General features: G+C 50.5%; 1 protein-coding gene across 4 annotated transcripts in view; it reads left to right on the top strand.

Moving 5' to 3' along the window:
- Positions 1–10762, top strand: part of Hk1 (hexokinase 1) — a 108625-nt gene extending 97863 nt beyond the window's left edge. For all 4 annotated transcript variants that reach the window (XM_085842838.1, XM_085842837.1, XM_085842836.1 and 1 more), the window contains 4 exons: positions 4126–4309; positions 5396–5551; positions 8106–8339; positions 9812–10762. In XM_085842838.1, the coding sequence (XP_085698964.1) occupies positions 4126–4309; positions 5396–5551; positions 8106–8339; positions 9812–9959 (722 nt within the window). In that variant the 3' untranslated portion in view covers positions 9960–10762. The remainder of the gene's footprint in view (positions 1–4125; positions 4310–5395; positions 5552–8105; positions 8340–9811) is intronic.
- Positions 10763–12293: the final 1531 nt, after the last annotated feature.

Below are 12293 nucleotides of genomic sequence, written 5' to 3'. Positions count from 1 at the left end.
TGCAAGCACTAGTAGGACATCTCGAAATGTCACCGCCGCCTCAAGATCATTTCCAGCATCTGAAGGTCGGGATGGGACTCACACAGGCTGCCCTCTGTACTGGGGAAAGCCTTTGTATTTGTTATTAAGCTACTTGAAACAACTGTTGAAATAGAAAGTCAGGAAGCACATCCAGATGAAAGGTATTTGGCTTCTGCCCCAGAGATTTTATACCTTTCTTCCTTTTGGCAAAGCATTCACCACCCAGCCCTGCCCTGCCCAGCCTTTTGCCTGTGGATGGGCGTAGGTGAGACCTGCAAACCCAGCGTGACTGGGCATATTCTCTTAGACGCCAGGCCTCACCTTCCTGCCCTATGAGGGGAGCTGGTGCCAGGATTCAGCCAGCTTTTTCTTGCCTCCATCAACCGACCTCTTTGTTTAAAATTCTTATGGCCAGGGAATACAGTTTTACATATATTGGCTTTCTTTGCGTCTTCTATTTCTAGGGCTCCTTTTTTTCCTCCTTGTTTGTACTTTGGGTAGAAGGGAACAGAGAAACCAGAAACAATCCAGTGGTAGAGGAGGGTGGGGAGCCATTCCCCTTGAATGGAGGGAAAGCTCACTCATATCCCTGCAGGCTTTGTTACAGTGTCAGAAGTGGTTGCCTGGTTGCAGAGGAGAAGGCTTTATTGTAGAAGTGAGGGAGACTTCAGCCAGAGGTATCTGGAAGAGGCCAGACTGAACAGGGCTAGCAGAAGACACTGGGTCAGGAGAGCAGAGGTGGAGGGGGTTGGGGGAGAGCCAGAGGGGAGGGGGGAAGGGAGGGAGGGAGGAGAGAGGGGGAGGGGAGAGGGAGAGAGGAGAGAACAGGGGAGAGGAGAGAGAGCTCGCTCAGTGGACAAGATGGCTGAATTATATATAAGAAAGAAAAGCTGGGGGGAGAGGAGGTGGTTATGGGTAGGGGGCGGGGTGAGAAGTGTGGGTGAGACTTGTCCTGGGTTTCTTTGAGACCTAGCAAAGAGCTTCATGAGTGCAGGCTCCAGGGCATCTGTGGGAATGCCCCCTTGATTGAGTTTTCAGTCTATGCAGTAGGACAAGCTCAGTGACCACAAGCCAGAGGTCACGACGTTAAAACTGCCATATACCAGGCTGGGAGTGCGGACCTCAGTGGACTGTGTGGCAGGGATAGCAGTGGGGATCTCAGTGGCTAAAGGCACCTGCTGCCAAGCCTCCTGGCCTGAGCCCAGACCCCAGGTTCACTCCACAGTAGAGGAACAGAACTGAACTCCCCTGCAAGGTGAATTCTGATTCCATACACCACAGTTTTAAAATAACTAGTCTGCTATGAAAGTGTACCTCCCATTTTGTGTCCAAGCCCCTTGTGGGCTAAAACAGCACCAATCCGTGCTCCTTCCCAGTCTTAGGGGATACTGTGTAAGAAATGCTCTAGGGAGATTAAACATGGAAACCAGAGGCTTCCTGAGAGCCACACGCCACCCAGAGGAATTTTCCTTGTCTTAGAAGCAGCAGATCTCCTATGGTGTCAGTGTATTGTCTGGCTTTATGTTTTATGTCAATTTGACACAGGTTAGAGGCATCAGAGGACGGAACCTCAACTGAGAAAATGCCTCTGGTAAGATGGGCTGCAGTCAAGCCTGTAGGGCATTTTCTTAACCAGTGATTGATGCAGGAAGGGCCCAGCCCTTTGTGAGTGGTGTCATCCCTGGGCTGGCTGAGCAAACCATGGGGAACAAGCTAGTAAGCAGCATCCCTCCATGGCCTCTGCATCAGCTCCTGCCTCCAGGTTCCTGCCCTGTCTAAGTTCCTGTCCCGATTTCCCTCAGTGATGAACAGCAATGGGGAAGCATAAGCCAAATAAACCCTTTCTTCACCAAGTTGCTTTGGTGATGGAGGTTTCAGCACAGCAGTGGTAACCCTGACTATGGCAGTCTGTGGTACCAGCAAGGAGCCACTTGCTCAGCAAGGCAAGGAGCCGCTGAGCAGAAAGGTGGGAAAGTCCCAGCACTTCCAAGCTTGCTGACTAGATGTAGTCACAGGAAGTGAATGAGCCGCCAGGCAGTGGTGGCGCATGCCTTTAATCCCAGCACTTGGGAGGCAGAGGCAGGTGGATTTCTAAGTTCGAGGCCAGCCTGGTCTACAAAGTGAGTTCCAGGACAGCCAGGACTACACAGAGAAACCCTGTCTCGAAAAAACAAAAAAAAAGAAGAAGAAGAAGAAAGAAGTGAATGGTGGAGGGACAAAAGTAGACAGTCTTCTAGCTACTGTGCGTGTGTGTGTGTGTGTGTGTGTGTGTGTGTGTGAGAGAGAGAGAGAGAGAGAGAGAGAGAGAGAGAGAGAGAGAGAGAGAGAGCGCTGCTTATTCACTTCTTGTGACTACATCTAGTCAGCAAGCTTCAAAGTGCTGGGACTTTCCCACCTTTCTGCCCAGCGGCTCCTTGCCTTGCTGGTACCACAGACTGTCGTGCACGCGTGTAGCAATACATTCCTTTGTTGTAAGAGCATATAGCAACATAAATATAGCCCTGCCCAGGCCAACAGGTTAGGCTTTAGGCAAAATGGTGGACACTTGAGGATTGCTGCAAGTTCAAGGCCAACCTAGTCAACATAGTAAGTACCCAGCCAGCTAGGGTTTGTTTGTTTTAAAGATCAATCAACCCACCCTCGTTTACCTCAGATTTGCCATTTAAATGTAAGTTCCCAGATACAATGGAAAAACCAAATGTTTTGTTTGTTTTCAAGAAATACACCCAGCTGGCTGGTAGTGGTCCATGCCTTTAATCCCAGCATTTGGGGGTTGGGGGGTGGGGGGGCGGAAAGTAGGGCAGAAGCAGGAGGATCTCTGTGAGTTCGAGTCCAGCTTAGTCTACAAATCAAGTTCCAGGACAGCCAAGGCTACACAGAGAAACCTTGTTTCAAAAACAGTCAACAAAAACAACAAAAACCAACCAAAACTCTATAGGGCTGGAGAGATGGCTCAGTGTTATGAGCATTGGCTGCTCTTCCAGAGGACCAGAGTTCAATTCCCAGCAACCTCATGGCAGCTCACAACTGTCTGTAACTCAAATTCCAGTGAATCCAACCTGCTTACCCAGACGTAGGGCAAACACCAAATGTACATTTTAAAGGTGGGGGAGGGAGAGAGAGAGAGATTGAGTAATGGTGGTGCACACCTTTAATCCCAACACTCGGGAGGCAGAGGCAGGTAGATCTCTGAATTTGAGGCCAGCCTGGTCTACAGAGTGAGTTCCAGGACAACTAAAGCTACACAGAGAAACCCTATCTCATAAACCAAACATAAATATATGTATGCATATATGCACACATATATAATGTATGTGTATGTATATATATATATACCTCACCCATATACACACTGGTGAGGGCTGGGGATGTAGTTCAGTTGATAGAATGCAAGTAACTCAGTCCCTTTTTGCCAAGGATCAAGGATCATTTTGGAAGACGGGGCAGATGGTTATAAGAGCCAGAGGTGGTTGGCTAGTCTAAAAAAAAAAAAAAAAGGATCTTTGCACACATGACAGGGCAGTTGCACACATGAAATCGGAGGCTCTGACTGCAGGCAGATCCTGTGCAAGATCAAGGCAGACAAGATCCCAGCATAGTCGAGGGGCAGGAGGGTCACGATCCCACCACTAGCTGAGGAGCTATCGGCCGGCACTGCACCTGATGGCTGCTGGGGGGACGAGAGTCAGGGTTTCAGTTTTCTCTGGAGATGGGGACCCTGAGAACCTCCCTGTGCTCCAGTACCGGGTCCTAACCCACATGCAGGCAGCATTAACTCTGCTCAGTCGGTGTGTTTAGATGGCACCACAGAGAGTTGAGAGGGAAAAAGTGATAGAGGATGGGGAGGGACTGGAAGGGAGGGGGTATACTTAATCCAAATCTGTGTGTGTATGACAACTAATTTAAAAATTGTAAGCAACCCTTGCCCTGTGCATCAGAGCTCCTGGTGTGAAGCCCCCCACTCCACCATTTGTTTCTTTCCCCGTATGAAGCCCCCCAGATATGAAGGGTGTGAGGACCCTTCCTGAGTGTGAAGTCTCTCCCCCAGTGTGAACTCCAAGTGTGAAGCCCTTGGTGCCAGCCCCATCATTTCCTTCTGTCTAGGGACTGGCAGCAATGCCTGCTACATGGAGGAGATGAAGAACGTGGAGATGGTAGAGGGGAACCAGGGCCAGATGTGCATCAATATGGAGTGGGGTGCCTTTGGTGACAATGGCTGTCTGGACGACATCAGAACAGACTTCGACAAAGTGGTGGACGAATATTCTCTAAACAGTGGGAAACAAAGGTAACCAGCCTGCTGGGTGCCCGTGAGTGGGTTGGCCAGATTCTATGGCTGCACAGGGGCTTGGAAGCCTATCCCTTTGGTATAAGTGGGTTTTTGGTTCCTGGTGTGGGGTAGGATTATTCCTAGAAGTGACTGTGACAGTGGACATGCTGCCTAGTTTGCCCTTTGGGGACTGAAGGAGTTTAGCCATGGCTCAAAGGTCTCTTACCTTTGAGGACTTTCTTCAGTAAGTGAGGTAGACTCCCTTCTCACTACAAGATCCTGCGCCCCCTTGTGGCTGCTCAAAGTTTTACCACTCAGGTCACATTGGTTCTGAAAGAACAGTAGCCACTTAGCAATGAGGTGACCGTTCCAGTCTCCCAAGAGTACCGTTCTTGTTCATTGGCATAGCCAGGACGAGATGGTCTGAGTTATGTCCTTTGGAAAATAAATTTGCTTCAGTTTAATCTTGAAAGTGTTGGGACTCACCAGACTTGCCCCATGCTGTTAACCACAAAACCATCAAAAGCCAACCAACCAACCAACCAACCAACCAACCAACCAACCAAAACCATCAATATATGAATACAAAACCCAAAGAACTTTCTCTCTGTCCATTTAAGACTCCACTGAGATTTTTTTTGCTTAGTCAGGAACTGCTGAGGGCGTTGTACTGTGCTGGGCTGGGGTCTAGGCAAGACACTCGTTCCCTGTCTTCTCAGGACCAGGAGTCACTGTGGTGGTGGTGAGAGAGGGGGAGCCTTGTGTATGCTCTGTAGAAGGGTGAGGTGAGAGAGAACCTGGGCCTGGAAGAGTGACAGTCTGGGGTGACCCTCTCTGGGGTGTGGCTCGTGGCTGAGAGCGGAGTGGAATGGACCAGGCAAAGACAACCAACGAGGCCACCTAACACGGTTTTCTGTGACTCCAGGGGGCATCAGTGTGGGGAGGGCGGAGGGCTTCTTAGCCCCTGTCAGCCTGCTCGGGGAGGCACAGGACAGGTATGTGACCGAGATCATACCCTTGGCTGGCCATCATAGGTCCGGAGTGACTGTTGGTCCCAGTGGGAGCGGACCTCTTACTCAGTGCCCTCCCTTCCTCTCCACTCAGGTTTGAGAAGATGATCAGTGGAATGTACCTGGGTGAGATCGTCCGTAACATCCTGATTGACTTCACCAAGAAAGGCTTCCTCTTCCGGGGACAGATCTCTGAGCCACTCAAGACCCGAGGCATCTTCGAGACCAAGTTTCTCTCTCAGATCGAGAGGTGAGCAGGGAGGGGAGGAGTTTCTGAGCACCATTTTGCTTTCAGCAAACTCCAAACTCGTGTTTAGAGTACTTCACTTCGCAGAGTATTTTTGAGGCTCATCCACTTTGGGTCCTCCCTTTTTAGGGCTGAGTAATATTCCATTGGATGCACCTATCACGTTTTGTTTTCCCGCATGTGCTACTGTCTGGCAGCTTGGGTGGTTCCCTTAAATGACTCTCTGAACATGGTGGAGAGGGGGTTGGGGAGTAAACATCTGTTTGGTCCCTGCTGTCATGTCTCTTATGCATATACTCACAAGTGGACTGGCTGGGTCCTGTGGTAATTCCCTTTTCAGTTTCCCGAGGAACCACCATATTGTTTTTCCAAATGGCCACTCCATTTGCCATCCCCAGCATCCTCATGTAAGCTGCCAGTTTCTAACAGCTTAATGGCAAAGACAGAACAAACCAGAGCTCCATAGGTTCTGTAAGGCCTTTTTAAGATTGGTATGCGGGAGGAGGGGAGGATGACAAATAGTACACTGAGAAAAACACTTGCTTTGCGTGTGACAAGAGGCAGAAGCATGGTGGGGGCTGGGGGCGCAGATCCCAACAGTTCCGACCCCGTGAGCCTCGACTGTGCTTCCAAGAATGCCTCAGTTTCCCATTTCCTCCTCTTGGGCATGATGAAAGCTTGATGTAAGGGCTACAGGCCAGAGGATCTGGAGTTATAGGCCCAACTCATCTATGTGGTGAATTTGGGGCTAGCCTCGGCTATTTGAGATCTTGTCTCAAACGCAGACCAAGGTAGTGACTTCGTACATGCAGTGCGTGTACAATTGCATACACACAAGTCTTTGAGAAAGGCTAGCCAGTCTTATCTCAGCTCTTTCAGTTTACTAGGAGAAGGGAAAGCCCTGGGGTACACTAGGTCACTCATATGACCCTTAAGCAAGGGAACAAACGTCATCTTGGCTGACGTAGAATAATGCAAATTAAGGTGTGGTGACAAAGGGCATTAAAAAAATTACTTCGTGTGTGTGTGTGTGTGTGTGTGTGTGTGTGACATGTGTCAGTCAGAGGACTCCTTTCTCCTGGCCAAGAGAGAAGGCCGATCCCTCGGCCAGCCTCTCATCTTGCTGTAGGGGTGCTACATTAGTTCATTGGACTTTCATAACCAGTGCTGTCCCCGCTGAGCCACCTCCCAGCCCTGCTGTTGTCCTTAGGAAATTATAGTTTCAAAGTGATCTCTTCTAGCTGGGCGGCGAGGTGAGGAGGGGAAGCCGGTGAGTCTCTAGTTCACCTTGGACGCCCTCTCTCTCAAACAGAGGAGGAAGAAGAGGGGGAGAAAAGAATGTAATGGCATTTCCTGGGGTCACTGGGATTAGGAAGAGTTGAAAATTTTTCAGCTGTAATTTCTGTAGTCTAGCATGTGGTACACACCTCTAATCCCGGCACTCTGGAGGCAGAAGCAGGCGGATCAATGAGATCCAGGCCAGCCTGGTCTATAGAGTGAGTTCCAGGACAGCCAGGGCTACACAGAGGAACCCTGTCATAAAAAAACACCACCACCACCACCACCACCACCAAAAACCAAAACAGACCTCAACCTTCCTAATGCTGCGACCCTTTAATTCAGTCCCTCATGTTGTGGTGACCCCCCCACCATAAAATTATTTTCACTGCTCCCTCAAAACTGTAATTTTGCTACTGTTATGAATCCTAGGGTAAGTACCTGTGTTTACTGATGGTTTTAAGTGACACCCATGGAAGGGTCATCAGACTTCCAAGGAGTCACAACCCACGGGTTTAATAATCACTGGTTTAGGGCTGGCGAGGTGGCTCAGCGGGTAAGAGCACCGACTGCTCTTCCAAAGGTCCTGAGTTCAATTCCCAGCAACCACATGGTGGCTTACAACCGTCTGTAATGAGATCTGACGCCCTCTTCTGGGGTGTCTGAAGACAGCTGCAGTGTACTTATGTATAATAATAGATAAATCTTAAAAAAAAAAAAAGAGCCAGTGGTTTGAAGGGGTGAGCCAGAGAGATTATTGCTCATTGGTTAAGAGCAATCACAGCTCTTGCGGAGAGCCTGAGTTTGGTTCCTAGCACTTCATTCAGGCTGCACACAGCCACCTGTACCTTGAGCTCCAGGGGATCTGACACCTCTGGCTGCCGCAGGAACCTATAACTTATGCACACAGACATACACAATTAGAAGCCGAAGGCAGGAGAGATGGCTCTCACCCCTTCTAAAGGTCCACAGTGTGATTGTCACCTTGCACAATCAGGCAAGTCACAGCTTCCTATAGCTCCAGATCCAGGGGATCTGACACCCTCCTCTGGCCTCTTTGGGTACCTGTGGTGTATACATAGACACACCTACCTACAAATGTGTGTGTGTGTGTGTGTGTGTGTGTGTGTGTGTGTATTCTTCTAATTTAATCTATCTAGAAGGGGAATAAACCCCTGGGATGCCATTCATAGACAAGCAGAACGCTTTAGACAGGTTCTTGTTCCAAGGGTTCCGTGGGCCTGCTCCATCCAGCTCACTGGGCTTTTGTGCTCCGCAGTGACCGATTAGCGCTGCTCCAGGTGCGGGCCATCCTTCAGCAGCTGGGTCTGAACAGCACGTGCGACGACAGTATCCTGGTCAAGACCGTGTGTGGGGTGGTGTCCAAGCGGGCGGCCCAGCTGTGTGGTGCCGGCATGGCCGCCGTGGTGGAAAAGATCCGAGAGAACAGAGGCCTAGACCACCTGAATGTAACTGTGGGCGTGGACGGGACGCTCTACAAACTCCATCCACAGTGAGTGTGGCTTCTCTCTGGCTGGGGAGTTGGTTGAAGGTCACGGGGTGTAGACACAGTTCCTAATGGAGACACAGTAGCCTGGGGCATTTGGGGACAGGAGCCTGAGACGGTGAGTAGCCCTAGTACTTTGGGGAGCCAGGGGAGGGCTTCAACTGGGCCAACCTACAGGAGTGAAACTCTCTCTGCTTTCCTTTGGCCCTCTGAGGTGTGTGTATGTTTGTGCTATGAGTGTGTGCATTGGCCAGCTGTACTTGGTAAAAGGAAATTCAGAACGAGGCAGAACAGGAGCAGGGTAGGTCCGGGTTCTGTGGCAGGGAGAAACCTTTTTATCAGAGTCATAAGCCCTGTACTTGAGCCCACCGGATGTTCCAAAGCTGGGGTCTTAGAGACAGTGACCACATTTGAACAGAAGCCCTGGGCATTGGTTAGCATTCTATAGAGGAAGGGACCTGAAAGAATGAATCTATATTCAAAGTAGATCCATCAGTCCAGCTAGTCCAACAATGGCTGCCTCCCAACAGAAAGGCCAAGAATCTTATAGTTGTTCAGTCCAGGAGGCTGGACGTCTTCCATCTACATTGGAATCCCGAAGTAGTCATCTTGGGTATCAGTGAGAAGGGATGCCCCAGCAACAGAGTAGATGAACTTGCCAGTGGGAGTGGGGGCAGGAAACAGGCAAAAAAGCAAAAGCTTCCTTGCATGTATGTCCTTTTCTGTGGGCTGTCACCAGAAGGTGTGGCCCAGATTTAGGGGACTCTTCCCCGCCCCTTCAAATCATCCAGGCAAGAAAAATCCCATACAGGTGTGCCCCGAATGCTTGTGTTTTAGTTAATTCCAGATGCAGTCAAGTTGACAACCAAAATTAGCAACCACACCCCCTTACCAGTAAGAACACTATTAGCTACCAGAGACCATCTCAGCCAAACCAGGCTACAGTCTGACCCAGTGCCCCGGAGACATTTACCCATTTACCTTGTGGCTATGGTGTGGAGCTATCACTTAGAAGCTGTGCCCATCGGGAACGTGGCTCAGTGGGTTGAGCGCTTGCCTCTTATGCATGAAGCTCTGGATTCTCCCCGAAGTACAACATAAGCCAGGCATCTGAGGGAGTTAAGCTACTCTGGACCGCCGTACTTCATAGATTCCGGCTCCTGACTGGGCTAGAAATTATGTGGATCGAGTATCATGTATCAGTCCTAGCCATGTTATGACAGAGTTTTTATACAATTTTTTTTTGTTGTTGTTGTGTATTTTTGAGGCAGAGTCATGTAGCTCAGGCTAGCCTCAAACTTAATATATAACTGCTGGACACCTTGAATGTATGATCTTCCTTGCCTCCACCTCCCTAGTTCTGGGTCTCAGATTCAGCGGCCTGGGCCTCCTGCATGCTGAGGCAGGGGCTCTACCAGCTGAAGTTCTTGAGCCTCATCTTCCTCTGACTTTCTCCCCCCTGTCTTTCACCTTTGCAGTTTCTCCAGAATCATGCACCAAACAGTGAAGGAACTGTCACCAAAGTGTACCGTGTCCTTCCTTCTGTCTGAAGACGGCAGCGGCAAGGGGGCTGCCCTTATCACAGCTGTGGGCGTGCGGCTCAGAGGAGACCCTACGAACGCCTAAGAGCCAGGATCCTCCCAGCCCCCAGCCCGCCACCCTTCCAGCACTCCTCTCTAGAACCGACGATCACACACCACCCCCGTGTACCACCCAGCAAGCCCGCTGGGAGACCCAGCGCCGGCACCCACTCTGCCGCAGAGGGAGGAAGGGGACCGCAGTAACGGAGCATCACATAGAATACCACCTGGAGCGTGTGCTGTTGATGATCTGATCTCTCGCCCTCTCCCCTGCCCTGCCACTTTGCATGATTCAAGTTCGACCTGGCCATGCATTGCCCATGCGTGAACGTAGTAACGGCACCCACGTCTACCGCACACGTCCAGCCAGGAAAGAGCGACCCCATCTTGGACTGTCTTCTGGGCCCTTCCAAGCCCATCCGTGGAGTCGCCTCCCTCCTTCCCCCCACCCCCCCGTGTGAAGTGTGTTATCACCAGCAGACACTGCCGGACTCCTGCCCACAGGGGCGTGGCCTGAAGGGCGAGTGTGAACATGGCACCTGCTGTTCCCTTCCCCCTTCCTCGCACCCGCCGCAGCCTGCCATCCCATCTGGATGTATCGATGCCACTGAGTTGTGTGTCCGTCCGTGGAGCCAGTCCTAGCCACATTATTGACAGTCTTGCATTTTGTTTTGTCTCGTGATGGTGGTGGTGGTAGGGGTACGCTTAGGTGGGCAGTCCTGTGGGGAAAACATCTTGTCTCCATCTTGCTAGGAAGAACCAACCCACAAAACAACGCCATCACTGGAATTTCCCATCGCTTTAGTGAGCCATTGTCCTACGTCTAGTAAACTTTGTACTGATTCAAAAGTTGGAGTGGTGTTTCCTTGGGGTGGGGCATGGGCTTAGCATATGGTGACAGCCACACTAGTGGCTTTTTGGACTCCTGGGTGGGGAGAAAGCTTCAATGCTCCCCAGGTATGCATATAGTCCCAGCATTTGGGAAATGGAGGAATTAGTTCAAGACCCATCTTGGCTACATAGTTTCAGGCAGACCTATCCAACGTGCAAGCCCATCCCAAGTGAAATGAAACAATAAAACTAAGTCTCCAGTCCCCAGAGTTGGTTCAGACAAGGGCTTCTCTATTTCAAAACATCACACAGTAGCCTTTGGCCTGATGTCCCAGCACCTGCCTTGTGCTTCCATCCTAAGCCCCAGCCTCCCGGCCTGGAAATGATCGTCTATGCTCTTTACTTTTTGGGGAGCAGTGAACTTGACCTTCTGGGGCTCACTGGGTTAGTGAGAAGACAATACAGCCTTGTGTAACAAGGGTGTTGGAGAGCTGTCCAGGGGTTTTCGAGGTCTGGCTTGGGTATTCTGAAGAGCTGCTGGGCCTTCGCCCTTCTCCCTGTTTGTCCTTTTTACTTATCCACCCTCATGCCTTCCCCCTGGCAATGTTTTCTGGGAACTAGAAGCTGCCATTTTAGGGAGCCTGCCTTTCCTTTCCCTGTCGATCTATGTTCCTCTAAGACCCTTTCAGTCCATCCTTCTCAGAGACTGGCAGATGCTGAGAAGGGGCAGGTTAGGGGGGAATGGACTCTGTGTGTGGGTATGTGACAGAGAGACAGGCAGACAGAATACTCCCATGAGACAGACTTCTGAAAACAGTTCAGGGGAAGCTACAGTAAAATTTCGAGAGATGCGGCCATCTGCAGGACCCCCTATAGGAACTATGGGGCTGAAGGAGTGAAGAGAATCGGAGGCCATTACAGTAAGGTGAGTGTAGGCCAGCCTAGAGCGACCATCCCACTCGGTGGCCATCGGGTGAACAAAAAAATTTAGCTGTCGATGGTGAAGGGAACAGAACTCGCCAGTTTTGCAAAGCCAGGAATCCATATTCTTTGGAAGACCACTACCCAGAGAAAGACCCTCGGTTGCCTTTTGTGATGGTTTTTATATGCTTGGCACTATTTGGAGGTGTGGCCTTGATGTAGGCATGGGCTTTAAGACCCTCACCCTAGCTGTCTGGAAGCCAGTATTCTGCTAGCATCCTTCAGATGAAGATGTAGAACTCTCAGCTCCTCCTGCACCATGCCAGCCTGGATGCTGACATGCTCCCACCTTGATGATAATGGACTGAACCTCTAAACTTGTAAGCCAGCCCCAATTAAATGTTGTCCTCATAAGAGTTGTCTTGGAAGCCGGGCGTGGTGGCACACGTCTTTAATCCCAGCACTCGGGAGGCAGAGGCAGGCGGATTTCTGAGTTCGAGGCCAGCCTGGTCTACAGAGTGAGTTCCAGGACAGCCAGGGCTATACAGAGAAACCCTGTCTCAGAAAAAAAAAAAAAAAAAGAGTTGTCTTGGTCATGCTATCTGTTTACAGCAGTAAAACCCTAACT

The sequence above is a fragment of the Mus caroli genome, unplaced genomic scaffold (genome assembly GCF_978045245.1).
Source record: "Mus caroli unplaced genomic scaffold, Mus_caroli_1 scaffold_9, whole genome shotgun sequence".
NCBI classification, from domain to species: domain Eukaryota; kingdom Metazoa; phylum Chordata; class Mammalia; order Rodentia; family Muridae; genus Mus; species Mus caroli.
This window is presented reverse-complemented; position numbering and strand designations above follow the sequence as displayed.